The 20,864-nt window shown below is 40.6% G+C and overlaps 1 protein-coding gene across 2 annotated transcripts; it reads left to right on the top strand.

Moving 5' to 3' along the window:
- Window positions 1–554: 554 nt before the first annotated feature.
- Window positions 555–19,244, top strand: LOC137291037 (calumenin-like). Of its 2 annotated transcripts, none has more exons than XM_067822294.1 (6): window positions 555–659; window positions 758–914; window positions 6,497–6,644; window positions 7,012–7,180; window positions 8,317–8,509; window positions 14,243–19,244. In XM_067822294.1, exons 2-6 carry the CDS (start codon window positions 767–769, stop codon window positions 14,521–14,523), a joined length of 939 nt encoding a protein of 312 aa, XP_067678395.1. In that variant the 5' UTR covers window positions 555–659; window positions 758–766; the 3' UTR covers window positions 14,524–19,244. The 2 variants fall into 2 exon arrangements, with proteins under 2 accessions (XP_067678395.1, XP_067678396.1); XM_067822295.1 differs by having other exon boundaries at window positions 569–659; window positions 737–914.
- The last annotated feature ends 1,620 nt before the right edge of the window (window positions 19,245–20,864 follow it).

Below are 20,864 nucleotides of genomic sequence, written 5' to 3'. Positions count from 1 at the left end.
GGGTGAACATGGAGTGTGCACCAGCCCCACCCCCACCCCTTTTCTGAATAGTGTGCACCCCCTCTAGATCGTCTATGCTTAGAGCAGAACCAGACATATCATAGCAAGACGTGTCGCTGATATTTTTGTTTCATTCAAACGTTGACCATCACATATTCCAAGACGGCCACAGCTGCTTGAATCACTTACAGCATTTGACTCGCATACAGACTATGCATGGATATCTAAATATAATATCTATGACAGATGACTTTTCCATCGAAAGGATGTATCAGTTTGCAAATACTGTGTGTAAAATATTAAAGGGACTGATGGAAGGGTTTTTTTGGTGGAATGTTGCAATCTATATGCCAGTTATAATTATTTTTGATTGTCTGGGTGTCTTTTCGTATGATTTTGGTTGATAATTTACAAAGCATGTAAATGATAGTAAATTTATTGAAGGTAACTTGACTCCTTACTCGCTGAAGCTGTGGCTGCTTAAGGCGACATGGAGTTCAGTCAACACAGTTACACTATCGAAAGCCAATCAGAAATTGACAACTCGCTACTGCATCTACTTCCGGTTACTTTGAGTTTGTAAACGCGAGCAGCGAGCGGGTGTTGAGTGAAAGTTGCATTCTGCATTGTTTCCAGAATTCTGACTAGTAGGTTACATTGTAAGTATTGCATTTGATTCAGGTTGCAATTATTCTCTTGACTGCGTTAAATGCATATTCACCACACAACTTAACAGTGTGCTTTCTCATTGTGACAGATCGCCAAGATGAAGCGTCTGATGTACGTGTTGCCTCTGTGCCTTGCGTTGACGGTGTTTGCCGAAAAGGAGGCCCACGCCCCTCACGACCCTCTGGGAGATGAGAAGGAGATTGATGGGGCGAGGAACAAGCACCGAGACCATGAAGCTGTTCTGGGTGAGTAAACTCACGTGGGTTGCCACGCCCACTAAAATGTCAGTGAAAGTTGCATGGTATGTTTTGATGATTTCTTTATATTTTTTAACTGAATACCGAATAGCCTAAATGTGGATATTCTCCGCATATACAGAAAATATCGTCTCATATATTTACTCAAATATTTCACTTCTCATTACCAGCTCACTTTGTAAACATGCAGTTTGGCTTGAAGCTATTTCTTTAGTCTGATCAGAGACCACTTGTCTAATCCAGTGCAAAGTTCAAAATGGTCATGGTTAGGTAGTATCAAGGCACTGAATTGTTACAAAGATTTTTTAAACTTCTGATTAAAATTGCTGTTCAGTATGAAACATTGTTTGATGATACTTATGATTAACAGTGAATTAACTAAATTTAGCACTCAGCACAAGTGACTTGCTTCATCACTTGCTTTGTAACAACATTAGAATCTGTGTCCAGATGTTGCCCATACAGAATAAAGAAATTGTAGCCTAGTGGTTAAGGTGTTCGCTTAGCACACCTTGGTATTGATGGGTACAATGTGTTAAATCCATTTCTGCTGTCTCCCACCTTGTTATTGCTGGAATACTGTTAAAAGCAGTGTGAAACTATACATGTACCTGCTTACTCTCTTGGTCCAGAAATTAAAATGAAGGGCAGGGATCGAAAATTATTAGTGTCATCGTACATATGGCACAGTTACGATTGAAATGGCTTGGTTAAGTTTTTATCTGCATGCCCTTATGGAACACTTAATTTATTTGCGAAAGTGCATTAAGGAATGTTTCCATTGTTCGCTTTCATGATATGAAGTGACATTATGAATGATGACTAATGATAAAGTGTACAGGTCAGACAACCATCTAATCATCAATGTCTTTTCAAAGTTTGAGGTCAGTGAGTAAACAAAAATATATACCTAGCACTGTTATATTTGTCATGATTTATTAGTGAATGCTACAATTACATCATTTACATTCACTTAAAGTGAAGTTTAATAAACTATGAATTTATGGCACACCTCAAATCGAAATTGCTCACTTAAATTATCATGGCAGTGAGTGAGTGAGTGAGTGAGTGAGTGAGTGAGTGAGTTTAGTTTTATGCCGATTTTTAGCAATATTCCAGCAATATCACGGCAGGGGACACCAGAAAATGGGCTTCACACATTGTACCCATGTGGGGAATCGAACCCGGGTCTTCGGCGTGACGAGCGAACGCTTTAACCACTAGGCTACCCCACTGCCCCTATCATGACAGTGCTCATGAAGCACACTTGAGACAAAATTAATTTCAATCCCTGGAAGGAGGCTAGGTGCTGTGGTTCTACACAACACCATCCTTCATTGTGCTGACTTGGCACATAGTCATGTTTGTACATATCTACATGTACAAAGAAACTTTGTATATACTGCATGCCTTTGACACTACGGTGTTACTTTATGTCACAAAACCACATATTGACCCATATCAATTGCAAATAATCATTGATTCATATGACATGATTCTCCTGCATATTTGCAGCAGTTTTTCTGACCACCCGAGCCCGTTAGTCACCTCTTACGACAAGCATAGTCGCCTTTAGACTAACAGCTAGTCTCTGAAATGAACAGACCCGTGAAGGTCCCGGGGTAGAATAGGCCTTCAGCAACCCATGCTTGCCGTAAAAGGCGACTCAGCTTGTCATAAGAGGCGACTAACGGGATCAGGTGGTCAGGCTCGCTGACTTGCTTGACACATGTCATCGGTTCCCAATTGCGCAGATCGATGCTCATGTTGTTGATCACTGGATTGTCTGGTCCAGACTCGATTATTTACAGACCGCCGCCATATAGCTGTAATATTGCTGAGTGCGGCGTAAAACTAAACTCACTCACTCACTCACTGAAATGAACATATTTTACTGAAAAAACGTTCATAGTGAGAAATAATAATATAATGAAATGAAGCCCTGAGACTTTCTTCATTTGCTGAAGCTATGGAAATCTAGACTTGCCACATTTTTTAGACTTGCGTGGGCTTTCTTGGATATTTATACTTCAGGGTCTGTATGACAGACTAAGTCGCCTTTTGTGGCAAGCATGGGTTGCTGAAGGCCTATTCTACCCCGGACCTTCACGGATCCAAAGAACACTTAAAATCCAAAGTGTTCTTCAAACATCATTTTCAGATAATTTTAACTGTTTCAAAGTACCTGTTAACAAATCTGTTCATGGCATGATATATTTCTGTCCCTGACACAGTATTATTAAATATCTAGTTCAATTTGCTAATATTGTTAACATTTTAAACTGAGCTTGAAGACCTCAACTAAACATGCACTCAGTTATTTATGAACATTCCAGTGTGTATATGAAGAAGATGAGAATGATGCAAATTGTATGTAATATGAATCACAATGCATGCACAAATACCATTTCTTTAAATCATTAAGACTAGTTCAGTTGCATACACATGTATAATAACATTTACTTTCATGACTTAAATTCACACTGTTTCTAATTTTTTCACTTAGCATAGAAGTTATCTGTAATAATTACTCCAGACCTGTAAAGAATCTGTAAAATTTTCTAAATGGCTTTTAACATTCAGTGTGGAAAAGTGATGGTGGAGTAGACTAATGGTTAAGCATTTGCTTGTCATGCTGCAGGCCCGGTTTCGATTCCTTTGTACAATGTTTGAAGTCCACAGTGTTTCCCATGACGCAGAAAACCTGCGTATTTGACTCCCCAAAACATGCCAATGTCTCTCTCTCATCACACCAGGGAGTCATGACTGCTAAATTTTTATCTGAAGGGGAAACAACAGGCCCATACCTGTGTTCCAAACTGTGGAATTTTGCTAAAAGCAGTATAAAAAACCAAACTCAAACACTCACCATGTGGGACAGATCAGAGAAGTGATGACTGATTTCTGTTTTCACTGGAACCAGTCATCTTAGACACTATATTCAACTGTCATTTAATAATAAACCCAATTCATTCAATCCAGTTAACATGCCTTGGACCTTGAAAACAATTTTTAAGAGTCAACAAATGCAGTGAACGGAAATAGGCAAATATGCATTGTGATCGTCTCACATGTCCTGGGTATACAGCAAACCAACAAATATACACTTTAATTATTCACAAATGCAGCTCTAAATATTCATGATTTACTATCAGTATCGGTTTGTTTGTTTTAACACCACTCATCAATATTCTAGCTGTGTGACGGTGGTTTGTAAGTAGTCAAGTCTCATTACTGGTAATTTTTATCTTAATCACCACAGTCTTTTTTGACACTAGTGCATTTTCTTTTGAATACAAATTGCCAATGTTTTTGAAGAATAATGCTAGTTTATTGGGTTTCTTTAAATTCACATTTTAATTTAAGATGGGGGATATTTGCCATGTTCATGGGTTTCAACCTATGACTAGATAATCATATTTTTGATTTTGATGGTGAACTGCTTGAGACTTGAAAGGATAGAATGTTATTGCTTCTTGCTGTCATGGCAATTGTCTCCGTGTAACCGATACTCAAGGTATAGGAATGTCAGATATTAAATATTTATGTTTGTGAGTTGAGATTAAGTGTGTTGCCGGGTAACTCAAACATTTAAAATCACTGTGATCATATGTCAAAAGTGAACAATTAGAACCTGAACTAAATGTTTCAATGTTGAAACGGTATCTGTTATCAGTTCACATTACATGTACCTAACTCATGATTTTTGGTGCTTAAGTTCTTCATGACTTTGCTGGTAGAAGAGGGGGTTTTCATAATTTGAATTTTATTCTTGAAACCCGAGGGGTTACAGAAATGACTCTCACCAGCCAAGTCAGAAGATATGAAGCATATATCTTGGGATACTGGTGTATGTTTGATATGAAAGAAGACAAACAATTCACTCACCATTCACACAGACACAAGATTGTTTTCAATTATCAAACAAATTGAAAACAGAATTCATTCTTTGAATATGCAATGATACATGAGCTATTTAGAATAAGATTCAGAATTATAGTTCTTATTATGTTATATTCATTTTTCGATACCTTTTTTCAGTCTCAGCTCATTTCTGAGCAGTATTTGGTAAAGCAGAATTCAGCTTGCATTTGTACAAATAGTATTTTCCAAATAATATGAGTAAGTCAACAACAGCTTTTACTGGAGAATTTTTATTACCCGGTACATAGGGTGTAGTCAAATGTAAAAGATCTCAAGCTGCAATCACAGTTTCCTTAGGGATAAGTGTCTTTACCTGAAGCCTACAGGCTATAGCACACTGACTGTATTGACAAGTGTAGATTTTGTTTCAGCACAAAGTGCCTGTTAGAAAGAGTGAGACACCAAATTGCCAGCACACGAACCCAGCCATCAAACCCACTCTGTCAGTGTAGTATCCACAGTAAATGGAAGTCTGACAGTAGCTGGTCTAGATCATGTATTTGTGTACCCATCTGAATCCCAGATGGGACTCAACAAGTAAAGTTGTAGCATCTTTACATAGAAAGTGTAATCTAAAATGTGGTGTTTGATTTTCTCAGTTTTCGTACATTGAAGAGATTCCTTGTGGTGCTTTCTTAGTAAATTTTGAAAACAATTTAACCAAACAAATGAAATGTTTCTGAGTAAACTGTCTAGGTGTTTTGTGTGGCTAAAGTATTACTGGCTAACATTAGAAATAGATTCCATTACCTCACTGTTATACTGCACTTTACTGTTATATTGTCTAATTGACTGTTACTTAAAAACAGCTCTGCCAAATAAAGGCTTCCATTATAGGTATGAGATTGTTTCTGAAAGGTTGAGATTTTTCTGAAGTAGATACGCTATAAACAATGCTGTCAGTCAGAACATAGCTGTGGTATTTTTGACAATGCCTTTGAAAACCATTGCTTTTGTCTAAGATGAATTTGCCAAGGCCAAATATCGATCAGAACCTTTGGCAGTAAATATAAGTTTTGTATTTGAATTACATGTAGTTTAATTTATGGAAATCTTACTAGACTTGTTTCTGTACATGTGTGAGTGATCCTAATGTCTTCAGTTGTCATGGACTTGTGACCAGACATTGTTCTGCTCCTTGCCTCTTGTCTCATACATGCATGGACCAGCAGCATTCATGACATTCCTGTCAAAAGAGCTACTCCCTTTCTTAAGGTCAGATTGTAATTGTTGCTTGACAGGCTGAAACATTGGCAGAGTGGCTCAGATTCTAAACTACAAAGACATTCCACTACAAGACTGTTGAATTTATAGTCAGTCACAAACTGCACACTTCTTCCTCAGCACAGACACCCCAACAGGCCACAGCACAGACTGTCCACCAGCAGTCCAGCACAAAGACAGATTTGCTACACTTACAGTTAACAGCAAAGGCAGTCTGCAACACAGTCAGGTCATTAACAGAAGACAGTACACCGCACACAGTCCTAAACACACAGTTTACAACACAGACTGTCATCTTTGCAGACAATTCACTACACATACAGTCCATGGCAAGGACGGTGCACTAGAGATATTCCCTTACAAAGACAACACCGTTTACGCAGTGAAGGAACAACTTTTACAGGTGCCTGTATTTGTTTTAGGATCCCGTCGTGATGCGGAGGAAGCAGATGAGCTGAGCCCTGAACAGGCCAAGAAACTTCTTGAACAGTTAGCTGTGAAACACGACCTGAATGGGGATAAACTAATCTCCAGGGATGAGTTCATCACTTGGATCCTGCAGTCTTTCAAGTGGGTATATGTTTGTGTGTTACGGAACCATGGTGACCAGTGATATTATTGTGGGCAAGTCAGTTGCACATGGACAAAAGTGATTAGTCTTGGGGACTTGATTATGTGTCATCATATTTGTGTTGGATTTTGCTTACTGTATCAACCACCGTTTCCTTCAGACTGAGGCCTGATAACATACAGACAGCTGTGATACAGTGGGACTTGCTGACAGCACCCTTAAACGTAGAAATATTCAAAGTTTCCCAAAATTAACATTTTGTTATAAGAGTTAGGTGTAAATGTGCAATTGGTAGAGGAAAGGAATTAGGTGGTTGTCAGGGAAGGACCCCAGTAAGCATAATAATCATGATAATACTGGTCCCAGGTCACTGGATGAGGAAGAAGCGCTTGAGCGTTTTAAGGAGGAGGACGAGGACCATGACAACGCCCTTGGATGGGCTGAGTACCTGAAGCAACAGTATGACTACACCCTGGAAGATGTGAAGAAGATGAGGGAAAAACCTGATGAGGATGACAACAGGAACATGATTGAGGTGGGTGCTGAGGTTGTGGCAGAATGTGTCTCAAGGTGACGGGAAATGTGTGAGGACGTTGGGGAGATGTGTCAGGGAGTCGGGGAGGTGTGTTAGACAGTGGGGAGATGCGTCAGGAGGTAGAGAGATGTGTCAGGGGGTGGTGATATGTGCCAGGTGCTGGGTGGGGATATGTGCCAGGTGCTGGGTGGGGATATGTGCCAGGTGCTGGGAGAGATGTGTTTGGTGGTGGGGAGATGCATCAGATGGTGGGGAGATATGTCAGGTTGTTCAGAGATGTGTCTGGAGTGGGTGATGTGTCTGGAAGTGGATGATGTGTCAGAGGGTACTGGGGAAATGTGTCAGGTGGTGTGAAGATGGTGCAGAGATGTGTCAGGTAATGGGGAGGTGTGGCAGGAGGTGGGGAGATGGTAAGGAGATGTGTCTGGAGCTGGGAGATGGTGTGGAGAAGTGTTGGGAGATGGGGAGATGATTAGGTGTGTCTTCAGTTGAGGAGGTGGTGAAGAGATGTGTTAGTTGGTGGGGAGATGGTCTGGAGGTGGGGGATGTGTCAGGTGGTGGTGGGGAGATGTTTCTGGAGGTGGGGATGTGTCAGGTGGTGTGGAGGCGGTTAGATGTGTCTGGAGATGTGTAGATGGTGTGAAGATGTGTCAGGTGGTGGGGAGATGTGTCTGGAGGTGGGGATGTGTCAGGTGGTGTGGAGGCGGGGAGATGTGTCTGGAGATGTGTAGATGGTGTGAAGATGTGTCAGGTGGTGGGGAGATGTGTCTGGGGGTGGGGAGATGGTGAGTAGATGTGTCACTTGATGGGGAGATGTGTCTGGAGGTGGGGAGATGGTGAGAAGATGTGTCAGGTGGTGAGGAGGTGATGTGGAGGTGGGGAGATGTATCTGGAAATGGGAAGATGGTGAGAAGATGTGTCAGGTCGTGGGGAGGTGGTTTGGAGATGTGTCAGGAGGTGGGAAGATTGTGGGAAGATGTGTCAGGTGGTGGGGAGATGGTGAGATGTGTCAGGCGGTGGGGAGATGTTGAGGAGATGTCAGGTGGTGGGGAGATGTGTCATTTGGTGGGGAGATTTTAGATGACATGTATCTTGTGAAAAGTTAATGGATAGCATCTGATATTTGCTTTTGTCAGATGGTTGATGAAGATGAGAGGCGGTTTGATGGTGCTGATCTGGACAAAAATAAGATGCTTGACAAGAGCGAGTATGTGGCTTTCTATCACCCATATGACTTTGAGCACATGCACAAGTTTGAGATTGAGAGAGGCATCAAGGACTATGACAAGGACAATGATGGCAAGGTTTCACTTGCAGAGTATGTTGGAGGTAGGTTTCAAGATGCTGCACAAATAGTCTATTCATCGGGCCTTCATACATTCTGTCAGTAATCTTCTCAGTAGGGGCAAATTATTCTCAAAAATACTTATCTGAGACTGTGTTCATAAACTGAACCTAAATTTTTTACTCAGTTACAACCTGTAATCCATCTTATTTGTTTAGACATCTGAGACAGTATTCTCAGAAAATGTGAGAATGTCTAGGTAGAATATGCCTTCAGCAACAAATGCTTGCCATGAAAGGTGACTATACTTGTAGTAAGGGGTGACTAACAGGATCAGGTAGTCAGGCTCGCTGACTTGGTTGACACGTGTCATTGGTTCCCAGTTGCACAGATCTATGCTCGTGCTGTTGATCACTGTGTTGTCTGATCCAGACTCAATTATTTAGAGACTGCTGCCATGTAGCTGAGTATGGCATAGAACTAAACTGACTCAATCACTCTCAGAAAATACTGATGACTTGTGGTGCCATAAAATTTCTTCCAGAGTCACACGCCTGAACCAGGTGGTTTATGTGAATACAGTTATAGTTAACATTTACTTCCGTTTTACTCATTTCTTATATGAAAAAAAACCCAAATTCTAATGTGCCCCAAGGCAGGGCATAGTCTTAATGCTTTTATTTTTCCTTTTCTGGACTCATATTATTTGCTTCTCTTTCCCTTAGCCAGAAACTGAGTGGAAACATTCTGTGTGAAATACTCCAAATGTCTAATAATAAGACTAGCAGGTGACTCTAAATTTTCCCTCAACAGACTGGTTTGGGAGGAAATTTCTGTTTTGTAATCATTGCCATCCTGTCAGAATGTAAGTTTTAGAAACATTCGGTTTGGATTATCTTTCCAACACATGTTTTCAGTTCTTTTCAGTTCAGCTATCTTTTCATCATATATTCCAAAACATTGTAACATAGATAGTAAATCTCCTGTCTGTGCCACTGTGGGAAAAACGATCTTACAGATGAGCTGTTTGCAAAGCTGAGGAAAAGGTCATGGTCCTTGTACCGTCTTACATGGAGAAGACTACTGGACAGATAGCAGATCATGAGTGAATAAGATAATATGGATTCTTTATATTTTGTTCACTTTCCATGACTTTACGGATTGGGGAAGGGTTGATGAGGAAGAGTCTTGAAGGTCATTTGGAACAAGAGGAAATTAGCGTCTGAAGAACAGAAAAATCTACTGACACTTGCAAAGTTGAAGATGACTGTGAGGAAGAAATGTACATCTGCAACTGAATCGTTATACTTTAGGAGAAGAATTTGAAACCTGTGTGCAGAATTCTCAGAAGATAGTTGCGTTACCAGACTCAGGAGATGTGCACTTCATGCACTGTCAGAGCTTCACTCAACTCCAGACCTGAAGCTGTCATTCAGCTGTGAGACTTGGTGGAGATGTTGGGCATGATGCAGTTAGGTAAACAACGTGCTAATCAGCCAGATTCAGTACAGGAAGGGGTAGTAAAATCATCGTAGTCTACACCAACTTCTTCAGTTTCTGATGAAGGATTTACACATTGTTCCATGGCACTAAATTCAAGTTTCATCCAAGATGATGATAATATTGAATCATCACTCAACTAGATTCTGCACAGAATGATTTACCCCTTGCTGACACATACTATATCCAAGGTGAAGACATGAAGATGATGACCCCACCTCCAGTGAAGCCAATTTCTTGGATTGTGAAATATCTTGAAGAATATTTGTACGTAGAGGCTTTCTACGAAGGACCAGAATTAGATGAAGACCACTCACTCATGAGCAGTACAAAGTCTAGGACTTGCAGAAACTATAAACTGTGCTATAAACTGGGCCATGTTAAATGTAATGAAGAGTCTTCTGGGAAAGAATCAAATCACATTAATTGTACCTCAGTTGGATTTACTTTGCAAAGACCTGTATTAACGTTGAATTCGCAGTGGTCTGACCTCTGCATGGAGCTTTTACTGAGTCAGTCCTTGGGGGCGCCTACAGTCCTTGAATAAAGAAATGGTGCAAGCCTCTGAAGATCAAATGCTAATCAAGTCAGTACAAATGATGAACTCCATGTACAGATAGCTGATGCAGAGAATTCCAGAAGCAGCTGATTTACAACATAGAGTTCAACAAGAAGTATATACAACAGACAGTGTCAGCCTCACGATAAGAGCAAGACACACTCAGCTTGAGCTACAAATGTGATAGCAGATGCCTCATGGCCGACAGATTAGATGTTAGGAAGCATTTCTACTGTCTGTTCAGGAGCATGGTTGACCCATGCAACAAGATTCATCAAACATCTCTTGTATGATCAACAATCAAGCCAGTTACTGCACTTCATGTACCAATGTTAGCATCCAGTGAATACTTCCTTTTGGAATATCTCTGGCCCATGAGTTACACATTTAACCAAACCATTGAGCCTTCTATGTAGGCAACAGAATTCACACTCATCAACTGAAAGAGCAACTGAGACATCAGCTGAACTCTCTTCATTTGTTCACCCAGCTGGTTTTATAAATCAACTATCAGAAGTCAGATCTTTTACCTTTACAAGATCAATTCCTAGGAATCAGATTCCACATGAATGAAAAATGCAAGTACCAGAAGAATGGTAGATCCCAGATCCAGCCAACTAGAAGCTGAAGCAGTAATCAAAGCCACATCTCACTGCACTCACCTACATGTTCCTTGTGATATGCATAGACAAGGCAGTTTCAGCCATTTGCATTATCGTATAAGGTACAACCAGGTCGTCTAATCTTCTACATTTGATGTTTCAGTTATACAGCAGACAGTCTCAACATCATGATTAAAGCAAGATGCATTCTTAGAGCTATAAATGTGATAGTAGATAACCCACTGCCAACACTTTGGATGTTACATCAAGAGACGTTTCTACTGGCAGTTCAGGAGACTCAACAGACAGACAGCAAAGATGATATCTCCAGTTGCAGACCCTTTGGCATGGAATGCATCCTTGATACGAGGGTTGGCTGAAAAGTTCTCAACCTGAGTGGTTTTTCCCCACCAGGTAGAGACAGGTGTTTGCCACCAATGAGGACAATCATTTAGTGAATCATAGACACAAGAACTACAAACGTACTAATAGTTTTATCTCAACTACAGCTCTTTTGGTAAACCTACCCTCTGAAATCATCAGAAATGGACAAAACTGAATACAGGGCAGTCATCAAGTACTTGCAAAAGAAAGGGATGTCCCCAACACAGATACATGCTGACATGGTCTCCACTCTAGGGGATGATGCTCCTTCATTTTCCACAGTAAAGAAGTGGGCTGCAGAATTTAAGCGTGGCAGACAAAGCCTTGATGATGACCCACGCTCAGGAAGGCCTTCAACAGCAACCACTCCAGAAAACATCACGCGAGTGCTCGATATGTTGATGGATGATCGACGATTGACTACTCGACATATTGCTAGTGTAGTGGGCATCTCTCATGAGAGGGTTGAGCATATTATCACCAACGAATTAGGAATGACTAAAGTTTCTGCAAGAGGGGTGCCAGAGCTCTTGACAGCAGAACAGAAACAGGTGAGGTTCCAGACGTCCCTTGCCTTTTTTGCGTCGTTTTGAAGCAGATCCCAATGATTTTGTGGCACGATTTGTAGCCATGGATGAGACCTGGATACATCACTTTCAACCAGAAACAAAACTACAGTCAAAACAGTGGAAGCATCCTGATTCACCAGCTCCGAAGAAAGCCAAGTCTGTTCCTTCAGCTGGAAAGGTGATGGCATCAGTCTTTTGGGATTCCAGGGGTATTCTGCTCATTGATTATCTTGAAAAAGGTCAAACTATCAACGGCAGATACTATGCTGATCTACTGAACCAGTTGCGAGAAGCAATCAAAGCCAAATGACGAGGGATGATCGCTAAAGGTGTCCTCTTCCACCAAGACAATGCGCCTGTTCACAAATCGGTGGTGGCCATGTCAACAATCCGCGATTGTGGCTTTGAACTCATTGACCATCCTCCTTATTCACCTGATTTGGCTCCTTCTGACTTCCACCTGTTCCCCAAAATGAAAAAGGAACTTGCCGGTCGCCATTTTGCAAGTAATGATGACGCCATTTCCGCTGTGACTGATTTTTTTAGGGTAGCTGAAGATTTCTTCCTGACTGGGATTCGGGCCTTGCAGCATCGCTGGCAAAAGTGTGTGAACTTGGAAGGGGACTATGTAGAAAAATAAATTACAAACGTGGACTTTGTAACTTTTTTTCACAGTGAGGCTTAGAACTTTTCAGCCAACCCTCGTATCTCCAGGGTATACTTCCTGATAAGTCTCCACCATATACCCTGGATGCATCTACGTTTTGGACCTGTCAGTTTGTATGTACGATTTCCCCCAAATTTGAGTCACACTGCGAAGAATCCTTCGCAGATGCGATTGCCATCCATGAGTCTTAGAGAAGATTATGCAAACAAGAACCCTGGAACTGACTTGACGTGCATGTTTGGCTGTCAAGAAACTTGTTTCCAAGTCCATTGGTGGCAGAAAGCAAGTCTAAACCTTCCAGACTGTCAAAATTTTCTTCACTTTCATTCAAGACAGTTCCCTTCATGTAAGACAGGGGCTCTTAAATCTTTGTGTAAGGAGCACATCAAAAACTGTCTTGTCAGAAGATGATTTTCAGCTAGAGCAGCCAAGGGTGTCTCTTTTGCACTTAGAAGGTCTACTAGAAGTCTGTATCATGATACATGGAAACATTTTGACAAGTTTGCAAGACATTGATTTTAGGGTAAGAAAATAGCAAATATTTATCATTATCCACTTCCAAAGAACACCTGTAGAAGTGGAAGGTTCAAGAGGATATTAATATCTCCGCTGCAGAACACTTCTATGGAAATTTCTAGTAAAGTGTATTCTTCTGGATGAGAAGAGTTATTCTCAGTGCTGAGAGCTTGATCCATCTGGGCATCCAGTCAGCACGAAGTAAAAAAAGAGTCTGTGTAATCATGGTAACTGCTCCTTCACATTCATTATGGAAGGACGTTTCTGGAAGCATGATCCTGTCCATTTTCTCCGAGATTTTGCCACAGTAAATGTTGCTGATGTTCATTAAGTTGGACTTTGGTTGTAGAGCAACAACTGACTGGAATTAGTTGTGAACCAGAGATGCATACATTCATGTAATGCAGGTCGCTTTCCCATAAACAATAACTGGGTCCATGCCTCCCTGTTTTACTATGTAATTCAGAGAATGGGAATGTTTTATGGGTGTCGTGTCTTTATTACATGAAGTGTATCATTACTCATTCTTTGGAAGTTCCCTCAGGGCTCCTTCCAACACCTACTGATGGATTCAAGCAAATAATATGAGTCAGGACAAGGACTAACATGCATATGATACTAAAGACAGTACCCCCACCCCCCAACTCCATTTCCCTTCTCTCTCCCACTTTTCACTTCCTCATTTCACCATCTCTTTTCTATCTCTCCTCCCCTCCCTCTTTTCTCTCTTTTGCTTTCTCTTTTTCTCTCTCTCTCTCTCTCACACACACACACACACACACACCTTTTTCACTCTTCCACTGTGTCTCAGGTTAAGGGAGAGAAGAGCTGTGTCTCAGAAGAGCAAATGGTATTAGGCTGGATAGGTATAGTCATAAAGAGACAAATATATTTTTATAAGTGGGGTGGGTAGGGATGACGTCTATCATATATTTGTAGCAGTTTTTCTGACTACAAAGTTGTGTGATGCTCTTTGGCAGATGTTGATGATGCTGAGTCGAGGGCAACTGAGACCACCCAGTTCAGTGACTATGACAAGAACGGCGACGGCTTCCTGGAGGGGAGTGAGCTGAAGAAGTGGTTTGTGCAGGACAACATGGACTCTGCTGTGGAGGAGGTTGACCATCTCATGTCTGTGGCAGACAAGGACAATGATCACTTCCTCACCTTCGATGAGATCCGTGACCACCAGGAGGAGTTCGTCAGCAGCCAGGCAACAGATTATGGCACAACGTTGGAAAGGATGAGAGACGAGTTGTAACCGTGTTCTGCTGTAGACCTGTACATAGTCTTCTATCATTCTTCATCATGGCAGTCTCTCGTCATGTTTCCTCCATGTTGTTTGAATCCTGAGTGGTGTGCTGCTGGTCTGTCTGAATGGAAGTGTGTAACCTATAACTTTTAAAACTCTTCCAATGTATGCTGCTTCGGCCTGATAAGACTTTGGAAGCCAGGTATCTTTTACAAATACTTTCGTAAATTCATACTTCAGGTATGACAGCAGAAAAAAACACCTGCAGACACACTTATAGACAGCAGACACCTGCAAAGACATTTATAGACAGAAGACACACCTGCAGAGACATTTATAGACAGCAGACACACCTGCAGAGAGATATATAGACAGCAGACACACTTGCAGAGACATTTTCAGGGCAGACACACCTGCAGAAACATTTATAGACAGCAGACACATCTGCAGAGACATTCATAGATACCATTTCAGACACATCAGACATGACATCAACAAAACTTCAGCAGATGTTATTATTCAACATCAGACATTGCAGTGTACTCACCTATGAGACATTTGTATACAGCACACACAAAGACACGTGCACAGATGCCATTACAGACACAGTATCATACATGACAACAGACATAATCATATTAATATCAGACCTATTTGTCAGATACGATCTGTGTATGTATCTCAGGACTTCTTTAAATACTTGCATCTGGTGAATGTTCTAGTCATTGAATTAGCATTAAGGCTTTTGCATTTTCAGCACTAGTGAGCAATTCATTCAGACCGCACACGTCAGAATTTGGTGTTTTGATAATAAACTACAACAACATCTTCTGAATGTTAACTAAAAAGACCAAACCATCATATAATGGATACCTGCAGTGTTGTTTCAGAGTGCCAGGGTATCTAAACTCAAAAGGGGCAGTGGGGGGTAGCCAAGTAGATCATCACACCTAAGACCCGGGTTTGATTCCCCACATGGGCACAATATGTGAATCCCATTTCTGGTTGTCCCTCTGGGTGATTTTGCTGGAACATAGCTAGGAACAGCGTTAAGAACCATGATATCCTCCATTGGCTGTCAGACTTCTCTCCGGGTTGATGGTATGTAACTGCCAATGGAAGTGTACCCAGAGTTACCTGAGCAGATCAGAAAGAAGACACAGCAAGACACACGCACACATACCTTACATAATCACCAACCACAGCTAAATTATTATCCTGTGAAATATTTTTAGGGGCTTTAGGCAGTTTATGATGTATTTTCTTTATGTTTTAGCTTTAATGAATGTCTTTAATCAAAAGCTCTGGTCATTTATAACATGTGACATTTCAGAACAAATCAGGGAAGGTCACAACATAAACATCACAGCGCCTAGCTGAGGGTCACAAAATATATACTGAACAAAATAAGTTAGGGATATTTGTAGTTTTATGACTGATGTTTTATCGGTGTGTCCGTGAATACATGGATCAGTATTCAGAATTTCAAAATTTACATATATCCCTAACTATTTTTGTCCAGTATATGTACTCATTCTTGGAGAAGGATGGTGAAAAATGTGTATGCTTTTCAGTTAGTACAGAACATTTGGGAGGTTGATCCCAGAATATGACAAATGTTTTCTGTTGATCAATATGCAGTCTAAGTAAACTAAGGCTCCATATTATTTGCTATACTGCTGAGTCTAACAAACGCAGATAGTATGTTGCTTTATTAGTCTAGTCAGTGTTTTCATCCTTCATTCACCTTCTGTAGTATGATGAGGCACTGTGGTAGCCTCATGGTTTAAGTGTTCACTTCTCACCACATGGATACCATGTGTGAAGCCCATTTCTCGTGTCCGCTGCTAGCAGCATAAAACTAGACTCACTCATTCCGCTGTATTATAGATGACCAGTTCTTCACTATTTTTATTGTTTTGTGCTGGTATGCAGGCTTAAGCTGGATTGTCTAAGCTTCTAGTTGGATCACTTCTGAGTGATGTACACATCATATTTCAACTCTTCCAGTGAGGTGTATATATTTGTACTGAAATGGCTTTAAATATCCTCCTGACCTGCAATATCATAGCGTAGCTGTTGTAGTTGTTGTCTTGCAATATTTGAATATCAGAAATGTATGAAAGGCATCAGACTTGGATGTGTCTGTGTGGAGATTAGGTAACTTTTCAGGATGCGAGTGAATTAAATCCAGTGTCTGGAATCAATATATGTAATGGTATTATTGACTGATCTTATTCTGATGATGTACAATAGTTGTTGCATAAAGGCAACTAAACCATTTATGCATGATAATCCGTTATGTGTTAAACAAAATGCTTGATGTAAGGGGACGTAAGTATTGCGTGTGTTGACCTTTAATGGAGGAGAATGTAGTGACTGGTTACCTGCATGTGACTAGGTTACCTGGCTGGGTGGTCATAAAGTATCTAGGCAACAAGGATTAGATTTGTTGCCTGCATGTGTCTCGGGTACTGACAAATGGCTGGGTTATCTTCAAGTTGCTAGGTTACAAGCAGTTGTCTTTGTTAGCTTAGCTGACCCACGTTCTTGTATCTTGGTAACCTGAAATTATCTCAATTACCTTTGCTACGCTACCTTAAAAGCTTGGGAAGCTGATTTTGTCTCTGTTTCCAACAAATGGATGGTTTATCTTCAAGTTGCAGTGCTACCATGTGACTTTGTTACTTGCAAATGACTAGGCTAGCTGCAAGTCTGTCAGTTACCCCCAGCTGACTAATGTTACTTAAGGGCAGTTACTTATCTACACGTTATTGACTGGGCACAATACACAAAACAGCAGTTTTGTTGTGTCCTTGGAAAATATGGTTATACTTGGCATCCCAAGACCCGTGTTATGGCGAGGGATGACAGTATGTTAAATGTGCCAGGGGATAGTTTAAACAGTTACACATCAAACCATGCCTGGACTACAAAGACCAAAGTAAGGACCCTTCACAATGTTGCTGTGACTGGTCATCTACAAACAGCATGGTTGTTTTCAAGCAGCCTAGGATCTCCAAGTGTCATGCATGTGCCAAGGTTTTGAAGAAGTGAACCGGTCACAAGTGTATGGTTCGGTTACTTCTGGGTGATTCAGTTACTTACAAGTGATGCAGTTTACAAACCAATTTGTTATGTACAAGTGCCAATGCAACTTACTGTCTACAAATGCCTACACTATCTACAGATGTCCAACAAAGGCTGAAGGGGATCATTGTTAGCATAGGTACTACAATCAGTCACAGATAACAAAATCGTATGCAAATATTACAACAGTATGACAGTTACAATCAAGAAAAAAATGCAGTGTGGAATGCATTTGTTGTAGGGTACGTTTCTGTATTCTGGTTGTGGCTAGGGTACTAATTAAACGTTCCTGGATACATATCAGTAGTATCTGTTCTGCGAATCACCCTTTCAACCCAACTGACGTTGCTAGATGTTAACAGATTGATCCATTACCTGCCAATTTGGGATAGAGAGAACTGGGAACTTGGTTACCAGTAGACCAGCATAGCCATTTTAATTGAAACATCTCTCTGGTGATGTAGACCTCTTACGTGATCAAAAATATTTGTTATCAAAGCTCTCATTCTGTGTTTGAAGTGAGCAAAATGATCAAACGCTGCTTTTTTTAAATATTATTGTTTGCTTTCTATCAAATCAAACACAGCATATGATTAAGTTTGCAGATTATTTGATATTTGGAGCATGTTGAGCTGTTTTCAAAAACTGTTTATGTCATCTTCTATGAAGAATAGTATATGATCAAATGTTTTAACAATATGCTATTTTGGGCATGTTGAGCTTTTCTTAAAATTGTCGTCAATTTCCTTTTCTATGAAACTGAGCATACGATTAAATGATACTTGACTGCTTGAACAAAACAGAAAAGGAATGTGGATTGTCCAGATGGAATGGCCACATGGAGGTATTAGAACATGACTACATATAGTTTACTCTCCTGAAGAGGCTAGTCTAGAAACTGATGCCAAAGAATCAATGCTTCCGGTTACAAAAATATAATTGAGGCCACATGTGATTTGTATGTACAATGACTGAATGGACCAAAGATATGTTTCTACTTCAAGGAGGCCACAGAAAAGTATGCACTAATCCCTCTCGATATCTCAAATTGATTAAAGTTTCGGTTTCAAGTGATTTATTGACCTAGGATCGGGTGATTAATATTTTATTTTCAGAAGCAATAATCTCTTATGGTCGTAACTTTTAGACTGACTTAAACATGACCTTTGTCAACCTTTTCGTCTGCTGTTGTTTGCAAAGGGAAGCAATTCTGAATCAGTAACCTGCAGTTGCAGCCAGCACACAGGATCACAGGTTGATCCCTCTGGGATTTACCATTCAGTTTTTCGGCTGAGGGTTTCTTAGCATTGCTAAATCAAATCTCGTGTCGAGATTAACATAATGTTATTGCAAGTTGTATAAGTGAAGCCAGTCACATACAGGAAAAATTAGCATATGGCCATATTATTGAAAAGGTGTCATCTACGGTACCCAGATAGACTGAATACTCTGGTAGTACTCTGGAGTTCGTGTTTCATCAAGATACGAGTATAGAAAGGAGAATGATAGAATATAAAAGATCGAGAGCTTGTAGACATCATATTTTAATTTGTTGATTTATAAAAATTCTACATGTTGCCAACATATTGTTTCATTTGTAGTCAAGTAATCATGTCTGTAATTAAAATATATAAATGTCCCGATCGTTGTTTGTGTTGATTGCCATATGTCGGAAACGGGCATCTCCATGTTGACGGTTCTACTAGCCAGGAGTATTGGGAACAATTTCTGCAGTGTACAGATACAGCGCTGGGGTTGGTTTATGATGGGCACAATGGCTGAAACTGAAACTAGTCTTTGTATGGTGGTGGGGTAGCCTCATGGTTAAAGCCTTTGCTCGTCACCCGAAGACGCGTTTGTTGCCCCACATGGACACAATGTGTGAAGTCCATTTCTGATGTCCCCGACCGTGGTGTTGCTGGAATATTGCTGAAAAGTGCTTAAATCTAACTCGCCATTGTTTCAAGGGTGGTGGGTAGTCTAAAGGTTAAAGCGTTCGAGTACAATATGAGAAGACCCATTTCTTGTGTACCCACGGACGTGTGAAAAGCGGGGGTAAAACTAAACTCCTACACTCCTCATGATATATGAGTATTGCGTATTGCATGTCTACAGAAATGTGCCAGGAACATTTGGACGCTTGACTTAATTTCCACAGACTTACATGTTAATTTGGGGCCGCTAATTTAGCAAAACATAAAAATTTGCACATTTGTGAGGAATCATCTTACATACAATCACATAATTTCTGTTTAATTTTCCGTGCTTATTTATCGAATAGCAACGTGTTGTTCAGTATCCAGAACCCCTTCAACGTGGCGGCGTATGGGATTGTGCATTGTGGAACTATACGTAAGTTGATAAATGTGATATCATTATGAGGTTCTTGAGGGGCATTTAGAAGTCGGTATTATAACATACAACATGTTATGGATGTCAACTTCTTCTTTGACACCCATAACATTTTGTCGTATATGTGATGTCATTAGTTAAATAGTGGTCGGTAAACTGAATTGAAATTTTGTGTGCAAAGCAGAGATGATTTCACATTTGCTTGTTAAATTTATACAAAGATCCACCCAAAAGTCACTTCATGAAAATTATGTATGCTACCAGGGAGACTCAAAAGTAAAATATAGATTATCCCTGATGCTACACTGAAATAACGTGTAAGTCTATGGAAATAACGTCAAGTGTCCGAATGCAAGTGGTCTGTACACTGCTGCTGCTGTTACTGCTATTCACACCACCATTCCAGACTACAGTACGACATACAGAAGATGGTGCAGGAGCGATACTGTATCCTTGGAAAAACAGCGAGGAGGTGTATGTATGGTTGTATACATTCAGGACAACGCCCGCTGGGAACCGGTTCAAAGTCAGGAGCAGCATCCTATCGCCCATCTGTGCTCAGTGGAAACCTGTGTTTTTCAGGCCCCCCCCCAAAAAAAATACAATAAAAACACGCACAGAATATTTTGCGTGCGTGTTTTGGTGCTTTGGACGCTAGATTCTGTTCTACTTGATTTTAAGAAGTACGTTGAAACAGCAAAAAACGATATTTTTTGTAATAGTTCGGGATTGTAATGGAAATACAAAAGATTTGGACTACATTTTTATTATTTTATTTCTGCACGCACTCGTCAAAACCTACCGCGAACGCTGGTGCTGGTCACAAATGACGATATAATGGATGGGTGGTTGAGGTCAACGTGGAAATTCCACATGTCAAGTACTGCATTGTCCAGTTCCGAGTCCTC

The sequence above is a fragment of the Haliotis asinina genome, chromosome 7, assembly GCF_037392515.1.
Source record: "Haliotis asinina isolate JCU_RB_2024 chromosome 7, JCU_Hal_asi_v2, whole genome shotgun sequence".
In the NCBI taxonomy this organism is placed as follows: Eukaryota; Metazoa; Mollusca; class Gastropoda; order Lepetellida; family Haliotidae; genus Haliotis; species Haliotis asinina.
Note: the sequence above shows the minus strand (reverse complement) of the source record. Positions and strands in the feature narration are given on the sequence as shown.